General features: G+C 45.6%; 1 protein-coding gene across 4 annotated transcripts in view; it reads right to left on the bottom strand.

Moving 5' to 3' along the window:
* Nucleotides 1-18,373, bottom strand: part of Gcnt2 (glucosaminyl (N-acetyl) transferase 2 (I blood group)) — a 90,084-nt gene that overhangs the window by 27,721 nt on the left and 43,990 nt on the right. Inside the window, exon 1 of one of the 4 annotated variants that reach the window (XM_057787574.1) lies at nucleotides 9,643-10,794. The exons of the other annotated variants lie outside the window; for them this stretch is intronic. Within the exon in view, the coding sequence (XP_057643557.1) occupies nucleotides 9,643-10,567 (925 nt within the window). The 5' untranslated portion in view covers nucleotides 10,568-10,794. Of the gene's footprint in view, nucleotides 1-9,642; nucleotides 10,795-18,373 lie in introns of those variants that run through there. 4 annotated transcript variants of the gene reach the window in all.

Below are 18,373 nucleotides of genomic sequence, written 5' to 3'. Positions count from 1 at the left end.
TATACTCTACACAAACAAGAAACGAAAGAAAACACAGCTGCCAGTTAACCCCAGTCCCTGCTCCTTTCAGGCAGACGTGGCAGTGGACAGGCTGCTCTGGTGTCTAAAACACTGCTGTGTGGTGCAGACTCAGCCGGGCTTTTAGGAGTCTTAGAAAAATCACACCAATAGCCAGGTGGTGGTGGTGCACGCCTTCATCCCAGCACTCGGGAGGCAGAGGCAGGCAGATCTCTCTGAAGTCAAGGCCAGCCTGGTCTACAGAGTGAGTTCCAGGACAGCCAAGGCTACATAGAGAAATCCTGTCTCAAGACAAAACAAAACCACTAATAACATTCAAGGAAGTCAAAGCAATCAAAAAAGTTTCCCTGAATCTCTGCTATTTTTTTGGATGGGGGGAATATTTAAACATAGTTTTACATGGTGGGTAAGCCAAAGCACACACATCCTTTGGTAGTGAAACAAAGACTAAAATTAATGTCTTTTTAAAAAGAATATCTTCAGCGTCTCTGCAGTATAGGAACTTAGACCATTTTCAGGCTTTCTTTATGTTAGTCAGTTGACACTTTATGCTCGCTGTTAGTTCTTTAAATATATTTTTTTAGACATTCATTTATTTATTTTGTGTTTGGATGGCTACTGAGAGCACAGGGTGTCAGACAACAACCTTCAGGGGTTCTTTCTCTCCTTCCACAGTGTGGGTCCCGGGTTGAACTCAGATTGTCAGGCAAGGTTGCGCTGCTGACAGAGACAAAACCAACCTCACGGCTATATTTCCCTACCATCAAAGCCTTTGTTATGTCCTTAATAAGGGCATTTTCCAGACAGTAGCCACTTGTCCGTGGCTGTCAGAAAGCCTGCCACGGGCACTCAACACCATCAAGTTTTCTCTTACGGAAGCCTGCTTCCTTTTTACCCGTGGCTACCTTTCCCTCAGCCAGCTCATCCCTTGCTGGACAGTGCCACGGCAGCTCCTTCCGCTCCTTCAGCCAATAGCCTTTAAGATACCAGCCCAAAAATCTGCTGCAAATTTTAATGTGCCAGGGTCTGTGAAGGCTGGGGTAGCCCAGCAGTTCTCATGTGTCCCAGAGAAAGAACTCCACGGCACCTGCTGGAGATATATAGATGCCGAAGCTGCTGTAGCAAAGACCCGGGAACCTGTGCTGGAACGGCTCTTGGGGGGGGGATTCTGAGGAAGGCAGAGCTCTGGCAACCCCAGGACCACATGCACGCCTTGGTAACTCCATAGAGTCACCATCCTAAGGCTCAACAGCATCTTAGGCTAGCATCACCCATTTAGCAAACACTGGAAAGAAGGATTTAAACAATGTTTTTCTGGTTTCCACCTCCTCCCCCCGTTTGCTGGAAAAAATATTTTTTTAGTCTCACAATTCAAAGAAGTCCATACTTAAGGTATGAAGCATATGCTAATATTCAATGTACTATTTTTATTACATTTATCTATTGTGTGTGTGAGCATGTGTACATATGGAGGTCATATGGGCCAACTCTAGGAGTTGGTTCTCCCATCATAGGGGTTCTGGGGATCGAACTCAGGCCAACAGTCTTGGCAGCAAGCGCCTCTGCCCATTAAGCCATCTCACAGGACCCTTAGCTATTAACACGTATATCTCATGTAAATCTGCCATACAGCTTTCTAAACTTCTTTCTACATATTTGCACATCCTTTTTAATTTTAATTTCAGTTAGAATACCAAATAACAGATAACAGAATAAAAACAAATAATAGAATGCCAATAAATATACAATGTGACGTTTTCACATGTATGTGTCTTTCTATGCTTTCTTACTTTGTCCCCACCCCTTCACTCCACACTTGCAGGTCCCTTTCCTTCCCCCAATTGCTCCTCCTCCTATTTTCATGCCACAAGCCCTCTGCTACCTTCTCCTGACCAATAAGAATGGACTTCTACTTAACAAAGTCATGTGTAGTTTAATCCAATTTTGAAGGTGAGGCAAGGTTTTATTAAGAAGTAGCAATGAAGAAAACTAACCCCTGAAAGTTGTCCCTATGGCAAGGAGGGGTCCCCAAAATGGGCTGTCCTCAATTTATGTTTGAGAACAGATATTGATAGTGGTCTTGAACTTATGATCCTCTTGCCTCTTTCCCCGTCCTCCTGAGTACTAAAATTAAAGATGTGCTGAACCATGCCCTCCACCCTCCCTTAGGCCTCTTCCCTTATGATGTCCTACATACAGCTATACATACTATATATGCATGTATAAATTTAAGTATAGACTCTGCATTAGAGAAAACAGGACAAACTTTCTTTGTGGTACCATGTGAACACAAGGAATGGAAAGAAATGCTCATGTGTTCAGTTCATAGGAATAAGGTATAGCTATTTCTGTTACAGAGATAATTAAGATATCAAATATATATCAATCACTGTATAAACTGAAATGTACCTATATCAACTATCTGTGACTTTCGTATACAATTAAAATCAAATCATTCTGAGGAGTCATTGAAATGTAATTACATTTGTATTGTTGTTGACAAAAAAAAAAAAAAAAAAAAAAAAAAAAAGAGGTCTTCAGCTTCCAGGAAAGGTCTGTGCTGTACAATTGTTAGAGAATGATGGATGGATGGCAGAGTGGGAAAGAAAACAATGTAGCCAGTTCTAAAGCAGCAACTGTAGCGGACTTTCCTACTGGGATTGAATTCATGTTAAATTCAATTTGGCAGATGCTTGCCAATTATAGCTGCATTTGTACATAATGAATATTCACATATGTTTTAATCCACTTTGTAGACAACAGCTCTCGAGGAGACCCAAGCTGGCCTTGAACTCATGTCCTTCCCACTGCCTCTTCCTCCTCCTCTGCAGTGCTGAGATTATAGGTGAACAGGATTATGTCCGATTTCCGAATTTTCTTATCTTATAAAATAGTCTAGCCATTCGGAATTTAATGTTAATTAAGAGAAGTGCTTCCTAATAGTTTCCTTCAGCATGGGTAGAAAGCAAAGATGCTTGGGCAGACTGCCCACTAAAGGAGTGGCACATTCTTTCATTGGAGCTCAAGGCTGGACAGATTACAATGACTCCATAAACAGCCACGATGTCAACACAGTTTGCTTATCTAAGATGCTATGATCTATCCATGGCTTCTCTACCAAGCCCTCAGCATTTTAATGGTGTTTGACCCATAAGTCTAAATTACAGAATATCTGGGAACAGTGCAGATATAAATCTTTCCCCAAGAGCCTCATGAACCTATCTGGATTTCTGGCCAGAGAAGAACCTCCAGTCGCTTACCAAAGAAGAAGCCAAATAGGTCACCCATCACCAATGTGGTATTTTGAAACCATGTTTTCATTTTATTATACGAATTTGATACGATCTAGCTATGCAAAAAATGATATTTTGAAACTATTCAGTAGATAGAAACACATGGACACATGTTGTGAAATTTCTCCTTTAACTGTACTGACTTTATTTCCACATTGACCAAACAACTGTCTTCTAGACACAAAAACAGACCTGAGTGTTTGGAACTACTGATTAAAATTGGACTCTACTGACCCTTGGGGGTTATCATTCCCATGAGGACAGTGGACACCAATGATCACATCCTGTGTTATTCCAGAAATTGCATTTGAAATCCAGGCTGATGCACAGAGAACACAATACATGATCTGAAAAGGTCTGGAACAGATCCAGGTCCACCTTGTTTAAGGCTCCAGGAAGCTTCCTGTCAAGAACATGGTCAGTGTCTAGACTTGGTGAGAGGTACGTCTGTGTTAAGCTTCTGCCTTACGCTTGGGCATGGTCTTTTCTCAACCTTTCACACTCTTGGCTTATTTCCTAAGCCAGCATTCTCAAGAGCAGACAGTGTAGGAACCAGGGAGTAGTGCAGAATGGTCCCAACAGCAGGGTGGACACAGTGCCAGGTGTGGGAGAAACTCAAAGCAGGTGTGTGTGCAGGTGTGTGTAAGGCAGATACTCGGTGGAGGCGTCTGCACGCACTGCCCGCTGGTGCCCTGCCTTGGTATCGGATGCCTACTGACTGCATCACTGTCCTAGGGTGGCTACTTAGAACCACATTTTTTTTAATGACTTTAATTATTCTAACTTTATTTTACCTAATGTACATTAGTCTTTTGCCTGCGTATATGTCTGTGTGAGGGTGTCAGATCCCCTGGAGGTAGAATTACAGGCATTTGTGGGCTGTCATGTGGGTGCCGGGAATGGAACCCAGGTCCTCTGGGAGAACAGCCAGTGCTCTTAACTACTGAGTCATCTCTCCAGCCCCCTGAGAATCATATAGTCTAACAAAGTATTCGGCCCTTTTAGCATTCCATCTGGAGCTTTGGAGCTTACTAAGTATGCCCTCTTTCTCTCTCTTTTCCTTTCCTTATTGACAGATTCCATTTGTCTGCCTAACTGGAACATATTACCACATGGCGTTTGACCTACTGTTCTCTTTATCTCTTCACTATCAAAATCCATCCCCGCCTCAGGCACCGCAGAGGGCACGGCACAGGGCACGTTCTTACACAATTCCTGTCTTTGACTGTTCAGCTCCTCTCTGACCTTCCCCAAGCTCTGCAACCATCCAGCATTCTGGTTTGTTTGTTTTTTTTTTTTTTTCTGTGAGCAGGATGACAAGTGACAGTGTCCAGTGTGTGGCAGAGACAAGGAACACAAAGATGGAGGTCACGTTGCTTGCTCTTAGAGGCGCAAATTCCGAGTAGGTGGGGTAAGGAGACGTTTACTACCAGGTCACCATGACTTGGTGCTGGAAGAAGCAGTCTTGGAGATAGGAGAGCCAAATATGGGACACCCAGCTGTTCTGGAGAAGGGCATCAGAAAGGCCAAAGAAGACATGTCATCTGCTGCGGTCACACAGCACAAAGAGAAGTTGGATCTGATTGGTAGAAAGGGAATCCTTAATGACAGGGTGTCATCAAACAATGCTAAATAGAAAGGTATAGACTGCAGAAATGTTAGGGTCCAGAAGTCGTTGGTGTATAAAGTGTGGGTCATTTTATAAAAAGAGATGAGGGTAGGGGTATGGGTGAGGTGCGGGGAATGGAGGTCGTGGCCCCGATGGTAATGGGAAGCCATGGCAAAGCTTTAAGCAGGGATGGATTTGTTCACAAGGCTGCCTGATCACACTGGCTGAAAGATCCTTAGTCACCAAACCTCACAGAACTCTGTAGACCTGCCAAACCTCACAGAACTCTGTAGACCTGGATTTTAAAATGCTTTAAAATAAGGAATTGGTTTTTGAATTGGAAATAGCTCCCCCAACACGTCTGCCTACCACCTGTTTAAATAACAAATACACCATGCAGAATTTTGTTCCTAGCACACAGCGTGGGGCCTAAAAGAAAGACCTTTTTTTGTTTTTTTTTAAGCTGGATATATTTGTAGTGAGCTTATAAAACACTTACTTGAGTGTTTCCTACAGTGTTTTGTTAGTGGTATTATTATTCCAAAACATAATAAAATACCTCTGGGAGGAAATGCCAAGAAATAGTAAGTTCAGTGGCGGACAGAACACAGCCTTTACAACCCTGAGCCTTTGGATATTTTTTCAAAATTGTTTTTGCATTGAGAATTGGACCCAGGGCTTTGTGTATGTTGAGCATGTACTCTGGTCCATGAGCTACACCGTTAGCCCTTCCTATTTTTAAACCAAATGTGTGTGTGTGTGTATTATTTATATATACATATTATTTTATGTATATCGATGTATATTATGTATATGGATGTTTTGTCTACATGTACATCTATTTGCCTGCCAGAAGAGGTCATCAGATGACGAGACTATAGCTGTAGATGGTTGTGAACCACCATTTGAGTGCTGGGAATTGAATCCCTAAAAGAGAAGCCAGTACTCTTAACCTCTCTGAACCATTTCTACAGCTCTGCAGTGTTGTTTTTTGTTTTTTGAGACAAGGTTTCTCTGTAGTTTTGGAGTCTGTCCAAGCCTGTCCTGGAACTAGCTCTCGTAGACCAGGCTGGCCTTGAACTCACAGAGATCCACCTGCCTCTGCCTCCAGAGTGCTGGGATGGAAGGCGTGTGCTACCACCACCTGGCTGCAGCTCAATATTTTCAAAATAGAAACATATTCAAAGAAAATAACAACAAACAAAACCCAAACCAACAACAAGCCCCAGCTCCCTTTCCCCCAACAAAAAGCAAAACAAAGAAATTTGAGGGGTTAAGGTGGGGGCAATTAGCTCCAAATCAAAACAACCACAAACACAAATAGTATGGAGTTCTGTCTGCTCCTGGCTGCTCCCTCAGCACATAGAACAGTGCTTGTCACAATGAAGAACTAAAGAAGCTGTTGATGTCTGAAAACGTCGAGTCAGTCTAGTTCACTGAAAGGTGCTTGCTGCCAAGACTGACAGCTCGTGTTCCACTCTCCAGGACACACGTGGTAGAAGAAGAGCACTAACTCCTGTCATCTGACATGCCGCGGCACGCGTGTAGGCGTGCGTGTGCACATGCGTTGCCATGAAGAGATAAAGGCAGCTAGGTCATTACTCAGAAAAATTTCTTTTCCACTCTGTGTGAGTGTGAAGTCCTCAAGACACTTCATTTCCTTTCTTCTTTACCAAGATCTCCCGAGGGCTAGGGATGCAGGCCAGTTGATCAGAGTGCCTGCCTCTCAAGCACCAGGTCCTGGGTTCAATCCCTAGCACCTCAGAAAGTAGGCATAATATCAGAAGCCTGCAATCCCAGCCTCTGAGGTGGAAGAAGGAGAATCAAAAGTCCATGGTCATCATCAGGCCACCACACAAATTTAAAGTCAGCCTGTACTGCATAAAACTGTCTCAAAATAAATAAATAAAAAAAAGAAAGAAAGGAAGGAAGAAAAAAAGAAAGGAAGGAAGGAAGAAAGAAAGAAAGAGAGAGAAAGGAAGGAAGAGATGTCTCATACTTATTACTGAAGCAACCTACAAATGCTGAGCATAGAGACAAAGGAAAGAATCTTTCGCCCTAAGAAGTGTTCACGGTCTGAGGGCAGTGACATCGCCAGCTTGGTGTGGTGAGATGACAGTGACCTGTAACAGCTTAAACCCACGTGTCAGTTATCTTGTGTGAAATTCCTCAGAAACCCACTTCCTGGCTTCCAATAGCTCCTTTTGGAAACCTAACTGGTTTGATTACACTGCGGGGGCTGGGTCGAGAAGGGGTGGATCACCAGAGAGAGAGACACACACACACAGAGACTGAGAAGGCAGGAGAAATTGGCCAACCTTGCTCTTGTTTCTTGATCCTGAAAGTCTGTTAAGAGACCACGGTGAAGCAGGCAGTCAGGTGCACACACCACAGTGATGGGGAAAACGTGAGAGGCCATGGCGAGGGGGTAAACTCCATTTCTCTTATTGCCATAGTGATTGCAGAGTCTTAGCCCAGTTGCTGTTCCCACTCCCAGCCGCTAAGAACGTTCACTGATGGCTACTCTGCATGTCCACTGACTGGCTTAGAGAAGAGGAGTCAGACCAAAGCGTGCTTCAGGGGACACAAGGAAACAGGCACAGAAGCCTGTGTGTGTGTGTGTGTGTGTGTGTGTGAGAGAGAGAGAGAGAGAGAGAGAGAGAGAGAGAGAGAGAGAGAGAGAGGATACTTAATTCCTAAAGGGATACCTTATGACTCTGGGTAACATAGTAGACCAAAAATGTCTCATGTGTTTGCTTTCCAACACACACACACACACACACACTTGCGAATCTCCTCATTTTCCTGCATCCTTTGTCCTTTCTGGTAGGACATTTCTTTCTGATATGCAGGGAAGAAAAATGATTATTCCTTTTCCCGCTGCAGCAGAAATAGCTGAAGCTTTGGGCTACCAGACTCCAGCTTGATCTGGGGCCAACAGTGTGGCCCACATAAGCACAAGCACTCCTCCAAACTAAGGCTCCACTCATCCCCACATGGGAATAGCGAAAGAGGACCTAACATCTGGTAAAAACTGTACCGACAAACACAATACCAGTTGCCACGTGCGGAATATTGACATGTGTTTTAAACAGAAATCAGTCAAACTAGCAAGATAGCCCAGCAAGTATAGGGGCACAGCGATCTGAGTACAGTCCCTGGAAAGAACTCCACAACCTTTTGACCTCCACACATGGGCCCACACTCATTGTAAGCATGAACACAATAATGTCAAAATAAAACATTTAAAAAAAAAAAGAAATGGGTATAGAATAGAGTTACTAATGCACCCTAATAGATGGTGTATCCTTCTGGGAATCTCTGTGAACTGAAAACCTGGTGTCTCTGAAATAAACTCTTACAGGACAGCTTATGTGTCTGTCCCTGGCCACCGGGCTTCTCTTCTTCACTTTCTGCCTCTAAGGAACAGTCGCAGAAAAGTCTGGGACTCCCCTTCTAGTTCAGCCATTAGGAATGCTGAATTATGAGAGACCTAAATATGTATAACTGCCTTGAGTCTAGTATGATGGTAGCTTCCAACAGCACTTGAAAAATATGCCAAAGATAAGGCTGCAACTCAGAAAGCCAGGAACTATTTTAAAAATGGCAGGTATATGGCCATCTTTAGCTAGAACTGACACCCTCCAGTCATCTGATGCAATACTGGAAACCAGCATGCAGGGACGCTCCCCTGCAGCTCACACGACTTATGGGCAGCAATTTTGGAAAGCAGCCCAGGTCTGAATCAAAGGGGGAGTTTGTTACTGTCATTGGCTGACAGCTGCCTGGCATACCTTGGCTCCGTTTCCAAATCACCATAAACCATCAAACAGACTTCCCCTGGGTGAAGGCACAAGGCTGTAAACAGGAATGGCTAGTACAAAGAACACTGTGAACTGAAAGGTGAGAATTCTGCATGGACCCACTCCGGCCGCACTCCCCGTGTATGTCCATGTCCTTCTCCAAACCGTTACCCGCTCCTCTAGGCAACGAAACGTCAGGCTGCGTTTGTTCAGCCTAATTGAGACCTGGGCACCAGAGTGAATCAGAGCGAAGCTTTGTGAACATCCAAGCAGGTGTCCCAATGTGTAGAAACAGCCCCGCCCACAACCTTACATCGAATTTGCTCAATGACTTCCTTCAGATAGAAACACGGCCTGTTCCACCTCACGTGTTCTAGTTCTAGAATGCTGACTTAAAACCCCATCTCCCAGCACTTGAGACTTCAGTCCTTATGATGGACTATGACCAGTGTAAACTCTAAAGATGGGATGAAACCCTAACTCGCATCTAGCACACAGTAGAAAGTAGAACCACAGCGTTGCCGGTTGCTGAGGTATCCCTTAGATCACAGCTTCTTGGATATTTATACAACCACAGAACCAGCACAAAACTGTCCGTAAACGCAACCAAACTCATCATTTTCAAGAACATAAAATAATTTCTTTCAAGTAACTTAAATGAATGAGTTCTTATAGCTCAGTAAGTAAGAGGTAGCAAAGGGGCCATTGAGATGGATGGGCAGGTAAAAGCAATTGCCACCCAGCCTCAGGCCTGGGTTCAATCCCTGGCACCCGTGTAGTGGAAGAAGAGAATGACCCCCTCGAGCTCTCCTGACCTCACACACACACACACACACACACACACACACACTTGCAATCTGAAAATAAAGAATAAATATGACATTTTAAGAAGCATTGTCAATGACAATTGGGCACTGACCTGGAATCCTATTGAGTGTCACCCAGAAATGCTCATCAGGGCTATAGGTATCTTTAGACCACTCTAAGAGATCAAGGGCCCTTTGGTCATTCATGATAAAGCTGACAAAGTCTCTGGTGAGGGCCACGTAGGCCGTGCCAAAGTATATGGTCAGCTGGTGAGGAGGTGGAGTTTTCAAAGTGTTTGTTTTTCTCATAAAAAATCCGCCCTTGCCTGTATGTTCTTGGAAGACATACTTAGTCCGTACAATTGCGTGCTCTGGAGGCAGCACCCCTGGGGTGATGTTTTTCCCCTTAAATCTTTTCAGATGGCGAATTATTTCCTTGTTGGTTTTCAGGGGGAAGTCCTGCCCGCAGGTATTGAGGACGTATTTCCAGGGGACCTTGGAGGCCAACAGATCTTCCATGCAGTTCAGGTCTGCCTGGAGCCGGGAGAAGCCACCATAGACCACCTTCTTAGTCTTAGAAGCCAGAAAAGCGTTGGGGAAGCACTCAAGTAACTGCCACACCGCTTTTTTAAACTTCCCGGGGGCTTTCTCATCCACGTGCACGCAGTAGACATTCTGGGGCGTGTAAATGGCCCTGAAGAGCCTTTCAAAGGTGTTGAAGTCTTTGTGGATCACCATGATGTAGGCCAGGGGGAAGGCAGCCTCTTCTTCCGACAGGGGTCTGGTGATATAGTGGCTCTGAGTCTGGTACAGTTGGCAAGAGATTCTTCTTCCCAAAGGATGTGGCAATGTATTCCCCCACATAGAGAACGTATGATTTCGTAGACCGTAATCACAGGCAATGACAGACGTCTTTTCGCTGGAGCTGTTGAGCGGCTGATAGAGGCTGTACGGGCTTAGCTGGCTGTGATAAAAGACCACAAAAATCACCACGGTGAGCGCAGTGAAAGCGAAAACGCAACTCATCCATAGGTTCATTATTTTCAGTTCCAGGCGGGAAGAATTATCTCCGGAGACTGAGAAGCGCTCACAGTTCTGAAAGCCTAGGCGCCAGAGGCGGACCTGGTTCCCCCAGATTCGCTGGCTTCTCCCGCAGAGTTGCGGGCTCGCGCTCCCCAGTTCTCAAGGCGCAGGTCTCCAGAGCTAAGTCTGGTCCATACTCCGGGATGGGCTGGAGATGCGCAGCTTTCCCACAGCGCGCTCGCAGCCAGCCGAAGCCCGAAGCCCCCAGCTGCCAAATCCACGCCAGGAGGAGCCCAGCCCCGCCCAGCCTCCGAGAAGCCTTTTCGTATGCAAAGGAAAAGCAAGAGGCGCCTCCAAGTAAGCTGCGTTCTGGAACCGAGTGACGGGACCAGGAACCGACTTTCTCAAGCATCAACCCCACCCACCTTCCCTCCTACCTTCTAAACTGCTCTTTATTCTTGCACACCCCGGGCCTTCCAGAAGAGGTGGCTCTGTTTTCTGGCCTGTCTTAGGGCAATGGTTCCTAGGTGTTTGTTTCTCTTCTTTCTAGTTTATTTTTTTCATTTCCGAGTTATCTCTGCCCTGGGCAGAGGCAGAAATAAGGAAAAAGGGCTTTGCAACACGCCTAAATAGATAATCAACAGTAAGAAAGAAAGAAAAACTTTGTGGTGAGCCCTGCTGGATTAAATCATTGCCTGTGTTAAGCTCAATCTGACGAGAAGAGGGAACTAAGAATCAAACGCGATTTGAGGAGACTTCTCATATCAGAGGGTCTGAGCTGATGACACTGTGGCGAGATGTGATAGCCACTAGTTTCTGTTTCACCATGAGCTTCAGATGTCTTGAACTGTCAACACAGCATTATTCGCAATGTCCAAGCACCTAGCCACCAAGTCTCCTTTAACAGCAGGATGCCATCGCTTTTGGGGTCATTTCATAAAACTCCCGGGATTCTCTATTCTCAGTCCCGCCCACCCTACTCTCGCCCTTCCTGGACTCTGAAGAAAGAACAAATGCTTCTGGGCTGTTGTAAAATTCCTGGAAGTATCAGTCATTGTGACTCAGGGAAACCAGGAAGAGCAGGTCTGGTTACAGGGCTCCAAATTCCTTTAGTTTACCTGCGCACCCTGGTATGGCCTGCCAGCTCACAGGGAATGTGGAGTGCTTGGGGGACCCAGGCTGGTCCGATGGGATTTCTAGGCAAACAAAGCTGGGAGACATTGGCAGCTGCTCCAGGGAGAAGTTCCTTGCCTCTGCAAGCACCAGGCCCTCCCTCTATGCGATGGCACAAGAGCTTCACTGCAGATCCCTTTGATTAAGTGACACTCCTCCTGCTCATACCCCAGGAGGAAGCAGACTCCTTTCTGGGTGTGGATTCAGAAAGTGTTGCCTTTGGTTACTTTTTCCTCTTTTGAAAAGTAGCCTATACTTCTGATCCTACTAATGAACTGATATTTTGATTTCTGTGTCTAATAATATAAAAGAAAATTTTTACGTTACAGCTCTTTTGGGGGGTGGAGCATTTCAAGACAGGGTTTCTCTGTATAGCTTTGGAGCCGGTCCTGGAACTCATTTTATAGATCAGACTGGCCTCGAACTCACAGCAATCCGCCTGTCTCTGCCTCCTGAGTGCTGGGATTAAAGACGTGTGCCACTGCTTCCTGGTTTAACCTTAAAGCTCTTAAGTGGGTTAATTAATCCCCCAAACTCACACCTTGAACAGGGTGTGGCAGTTTAATCCCTGTAACCTCAGCATTTGGCAGGCTGAGACAGGAAGATTGCAAATTCCAAGCTCTAGGCTAGCTCAGGCTACAAATGAGATCGTGTCTGAGATCGTGTCTCGGCAAAGCAATCAGACTGGGTGTGGTGGTGCAGTCCTTTAATCCCAGTACTTGGGAGACAGAGGAGGTGGATCTCTGGGAGTTTGAGGCCAGTCTGGTTTATATAGAAAGTTCCAGGACAGTTGGAGTTACATAGAGAAAGCCTGTCTCAAGCAAACACACACACAAAAACAAACAAGACCCTTTTTCTTCCTTTATCATCGCCCCCCCTCCCCAATTTGGCTCAAGAAAAAAATAATCACAGAGAGAGAGACAGACAGAGAAAAAACAGAGACAGGGAGTGAGAGAATGCTATATAAAGGGAACACCCAAAAAGACCATTTTGATGGCTTCATTCATTTATACAAAATATAACCTTGGCTGGGCAGTGGCTAACGGCAGAGGGGAAATTAGAGGTTCTAATTTTGCCCCTTCCCTTTGTCCCAAACTGATCTTACAAAGGGAGTGCCGATGGATGTCAAAGTAAAGTAAATTCAAGAATTTATCATCAAGCAGATTGTACTTGGGAGATGGGAGTGGGGTGGAGGAAGAGTGGGAGGCTGGGATGTTGGCACGCAATTTATGGTTTAAAGGCATGGTACAGGGCCACCACCACCAAAACCATACCTCACCATTTCTGTATTTTACCAAAGTCATACTTCACCAAGCACTTCTGTAGTTTGTGCAGGCACATCGGGCCTGGCTCTGATGAATGGGCTGGGAGGAAGCTCCCATGCCTTTTTCTTGACTAGCCTCATCAGTAGTTTTGTTTGGCCTGGTCTCTGTGGTAACTGAGCAGGCATTTTTCTTCTATGAAGAGCTGGGCTATGGAGAGCTGAGTGATTAATTTCCATCGCGGGCATTATTTCTGCTCTGTTTACGCCTCTTGGATATCACTACTAAAAACTGTCCTCCAGTGAACATTTTGTATCCTGCCTCTCTATGGCTCGGGATAACCTTTATGGTCACAAAAGAGACAGAAGACAACTAACAGCACACAGGGTTAGACCCACACACCAGCAAAGAACTGAGCAATCAGGGAGACTGACATAGGACTGTCCGCCCTGCAAGGACTGACTTCTCATTAACTTTTCTTCCAGGTAACAGAAGCAGAACATGGTTAGAACTCTAGGTGTGATTGTTGGCTGTGGAACCAAGGTGATGCTGATTTATTTATTGACTGATATAAGATTTGCATCTGCAGGGCACAGCATTGTCATTCAGCACATTCCCGCATCATCCTACGGTCACATCAGAGTTTCACTTTCATTGCTCAATTACTATTATTTCTGTTAGGAGGCCTCTGTCTTCCTGCGCTGGTTACTTTGAAAGGCAGAATTAATTTTTGATCGTGGCTACCCTCCGGTGCCACGTCACACAACCTGTACCCAGGCACAGGTTGAATCCTGCATGCCCTCGCTCATTCGTGGGTGCTCCAAAAGGAATGGTTTGATTGAGTCCTTCGGACTCCAGCAAGATCACTCCATCCTGTCCTGCACGGAAGGCTTCTGTTGTGTCTGTCCAGCAACTTCTAATTCTTTGGCCCAAAAAGAGGTCAAAAAGCAAACAGAAAATCCTTCAGCAACCAACACAATGAAAAAAAGTTGTGGGTAGGCCTTATGTTTTCCCGTGCAGGGGGAAATGAGAGCCTGCGGCTGGGGGAAGCAGGAAGGCTGAGCTGACAATGAGCTGACAGATGCAGTTAGCACCTGGCCGAGGTGTGTGGACATCGGAAGAGGGAGGGGTGGTGGGAAGGGATGAGAACCTCTACCCCTTCCCTCCCAAAGCAAGCATCTCCCTTGCCATGCTAGCAACTAACACCATACTGAATCAGGGACCTGGTGCTGTCAGCTCTTCTGATGTTCCAAAACAAGAGAATAGTCTGACTTTCATCAGAACAGTTCACGGTTCTTAAATTGCTATCAAATAATTAACAGATTTTAAAATCAAAGTACATACACACTCACACACACACACAATTGTACTTGGTACTCAGAATGATCCTTTTACCACTTCCCTTTTAACATCAAAACTCAGGGGCAGTATTGGTCCCTTTGGAAGCTGGCCTTATTCATTCTTTGTTCGCATACCATCATAACAAACTTTATTTTTTTTTAATTTTATTTATTTATTATATATATACTTTCCAGGATACAGTGCCAGATCTCATTACAGAAGGTTGTGAGCCACCATGTGGTTGCTGGGAATTGAACTCAGGGCCTCTGAAAGAGCAGCCAGTGCTCTTAACCTCTGAGCCATCTCTCCAGCCCATATAACAAACTTTCTTAAAGTCAAGTAGGGATGTGGGAACAACAAACAGAGGCACCCTATTGTGAGCAACAGGTGATGGTTCAAGAAGGAACCAAGTTCAAGTTCAAAATCTCGTGAGGTCATTTAGATTCCAAATAGTCATCATGGTAGAGCTCAGAACCCTTCTTTTTATTTAGGCTCTGTTTCTGTAGCCAACACTGGCTTTGAATTCACTTAGATGACCCAGGCTGTCCTCAGACTCTCAGCAATCCTCCTGTCTCAGCCTCCTGAGGCCCGAGACTACAACTGTCTGCCACCTCCATGCCTCCTTTCCATGACTGCCTTGTTCCTCTGTAAGACATCTCAAGTCTTTACAAAGCGAGGTAAATTCTTTGCTGTGAAAGGACTTGAAGACCAAGAACCTCTATGTCAGCAAGTCTAGAACAGCGCCAGCTGTTCCTCTGAAAAGCAGCAGAGTACAAGGGCTAAATAGAAATACAAACCAACAGACATACAGTCTGCTCATTTTGTTTGAAAAAGCTGCTTTCCTCTTCGCTAAGAAAACAGCAAACGGCAGATGCTCCAGGGACCCAGGCTTGAAAGATCACAGAGGCTTCAGCAGTGGCCCCGGGGGACCATGATGGCTTCCCAGGACTGTATGGCAGCCTGGGGCCAGACCACAGGAGTCATGAAAGCAGGGGTGAAGGCAGGCAACGGCCTCCATCACCAAGCTGGGATGCTGAGTCAAGAGTATAAAGAACAAGTCCCTGGGAAAGGTCAGTCTTTTCCCTCTGCCCATCAAAGAGTTCAAAAATAATGGCTTTTTCCTGAGGGCAACCCTCAAGGGTGAGGCTTTGAAGATCAGGCTGGTGTATAAGAAGACTCATACCAGCCTTTGGACTAGGTTCGAGATTTTGTCACCTGCAGGGAGGTGGTGGCACACGCCTTTAATCCCAGCACTAGGGAGGCAGAGGCAGGCGGATCTCTGTGAGTTCGAGGCCAGCCTGGTCTACAAGAGCTAGTTCCAGGACAGCTAGGACTGTTAGGCAGAGAGAACTTGTCTCGAAACAACAACCACCAAAGATTTTGTCACCATTGGAAACTAAAATGGTCACGATGGCCTTGGTGTTAACTACTCTACCTTGACCAAGATCACCGCTAATCCTGTGCAGACAAGGCTAAGATGACAAGACTGTCATGTCCATGCCATCCTGTGACAGGGGACAGACGTCTGCACTGCTTCCCCTCCTCCCCTTCGGTGTCCAAGAAGCTGATGCTGGTTATAATGACTGCTCCACCTCAACAGTCGCTAAACTGACACCTGGGTGACTTCACTGAGGTCACTTCTGATGTTCTCTCCTAGACCTCTTGTTCTCTCCTAGACCTCTGACCTCTGGAAACTCCACACCATTTTCATCAACTCTCCCTATCAGGAACTCATGGATCGTCTTCTGAAAATCTGTGCCAGAGTCTCCCTGCATAGGATACAGGACCCACATACATTCTGTTGCTTCTGTTGCTTTTGTTCTCCCGTATCCCAGGCTGGTCTTGAACTCACTATCTGGTCCTTTTGCCTATATCTTCTAAAGGTTGGGATTCCAGGCAGGAGCCAACATGCCTGGACAAGCACTCTATCAACTGAGCCACATGCCCTGCAACCCTATAGTGTTTTTTTGTTTGTTTGTTTTTTGGTTTTTCGAGACAGAGTTTCTCTGTGGTTTTGGAGCCTGTCCTGGAACTAGCTCTTGTAGACCAGGCTGGTCTCGAACTCACAGAGATCCCCCTGCCTCTGCCTCCCAAGTGCTGGGATTAAAGGTGTGCGCCACCACGGCCCGGCTGTGTTTTATACAAGAGAAAAACCAAGTGAGTTAAGCCTGTTTCTTAAACAACCAAAGTCCCACACTTTTGAAAGCTATCTACTCATTTTTGTGTGTGTGTGAAGTGCTGAGCATTGACTCCGGCACACTAGGGAAACACTCTACTGCTGAGCAATGTGTTTGAACTAATTTTGTGCTTAAGAGAGTCGGCTTGTGTTGTCTAGAAAACTCACAATCGTGATCCAACTTTTTCTTCAAAAATTCCAGGCAAATATGTTCATCATACTACCTCCTCTGAAAGGGCCAGGTAGTGGCTATTTTAAGCCTGTGGTTAGCTCATTCATTCATTCTCTTGCTGTTACTCCACAAGTGTCACTACATCATTCAGTGACATTTTCACAATCACTGAAATCGGAAAGCAGCATAACTCTTCAGGAAGCGGTCTGTTCTTTGACGCTGCTCTCAACTGGCTGAAAAATCAAACCAGGCTAGCGGTGGTGGCACACAAGTTTGATCCCAGCACTGGGGAGGCAGAGGCAGGTCTGCAGAAAATCAAATCAGGACTGGAGAGATAGCTCAGCAGCTAAGGGGTATTGCCACAGAAAGAAGATCTGGGTTCTATTCCCAGCATGCACATGGCAGCTCACAACCATAACCCCAGTTCTAGAGAATCTAATACCCTCTTCTGGTCCCCACAGATATCAGGCACACAGGCATACATGTAAACAAAACACTCATACACATAATATAAAAATTTTAAAAGAATCTTAAAGAGAAAAAAAACTGAAGCTAGGCGTGGTGGCACATGCCTTTAGTCCCATCACTCAGGAGCAGAGGCAGGCAGGTCTCTATGAGTATAAGGCCAGCCTGGTCTACATAGTGAGCTCTAAGACAGGGGTACACAGAGAAGCCTTGTACTGAAAACAAGCAAAAAAAAGGAGGGGGGAGGAAATAGTGAAATAGTGGACAATACCAGAACAGGCCAGGGTAAGGCCACAGATGCTCTCAGGCTGATTTCTGCCCTAAGTTTTTTTATTCTACTCCTCAGACTGACTACTACACATACCTGTTGCTGAAATCCATTGTGCCATGTACATCTTTGCGCAGGAGGAAGTAAGGGGTGATGGGAACCTTGATCATCCTCAAACAAACAGGGACGCCCTTTTACCTACCCTGTTTGTCAGGGCGCAGCGCTGGGCTTAGGAAGAGTTTTGACAAGTAACGGACACTCTTAACCTCAACTTCCTCATCTGTAGGATGCAGATAGCAGAAGCTCCAAGGTCACGGAGATGAAATGGGCCAGTGTGCACAAAAGCACTGGCACACATATTCTGGTGCCACCCATTCCTAAGAGGGCGACCGAAGAATCAAGAATGGACAAGTTGGTTTGGCCAGCTCTAGACATGACCAGGCAGACTGATGCTGTCATTTATGGTGGATGTTCCTGTATGCCTCAGTTTTCTTTCTTCTTCTTCTATAAAATGGAGACATTAAAGCACAGCTGGATGGAGATGGAGAGATGGTTCTGTAGTTAAGAACACTAACTGCTCTTCCAGAAAACCCAGATTCTATTCCTAGCACCCACATGGCAACCCACAACTACTGGTAACTCCAGACCCAAGGGATCGAGCACCCTCTTCTGGCATCTCCAGGGACCAGCCATGCATATGGTACCCAGGCACATATGCAAGCAAACACACATACATATGAATATTAAAAATAAGAGCTCAGAGTGTCTTACAGGCTTATTACAAGATTGAACTAGGCAAGTACAGCACAGGGTGGTGGCTCAATTGTGCACCCTGAGAGCATTTGTTGCCCTCAATGTGCCCGAGTTTCTCTATTATTAAATATAATTGAGGCAGTGTTATTTTTTGAGATGGGATCTCATGTAGCCTAGACTGTTCTTGAACTCCTGATCCTCTTGCCTGGCC

The sequence above is a fragment of the Chionomys nivalis genome, chromosome 13 (assembly GCF_950005125.1).
Source record: "Chionomys nivalis chromosome 13, mChiNiv1.1, whole genome shotgun sequence".
Lineage (NCBI taxonomy): Eukaryota > Metazoa > Chordata > Mammalia > Rodentia > Cricetidae > Chionomys > Chionomys nivalis.
Note: the sequence above shows the minus strand (reverse complement) of the source record. Positions and strands in the feature narration are given on the sequence as shown.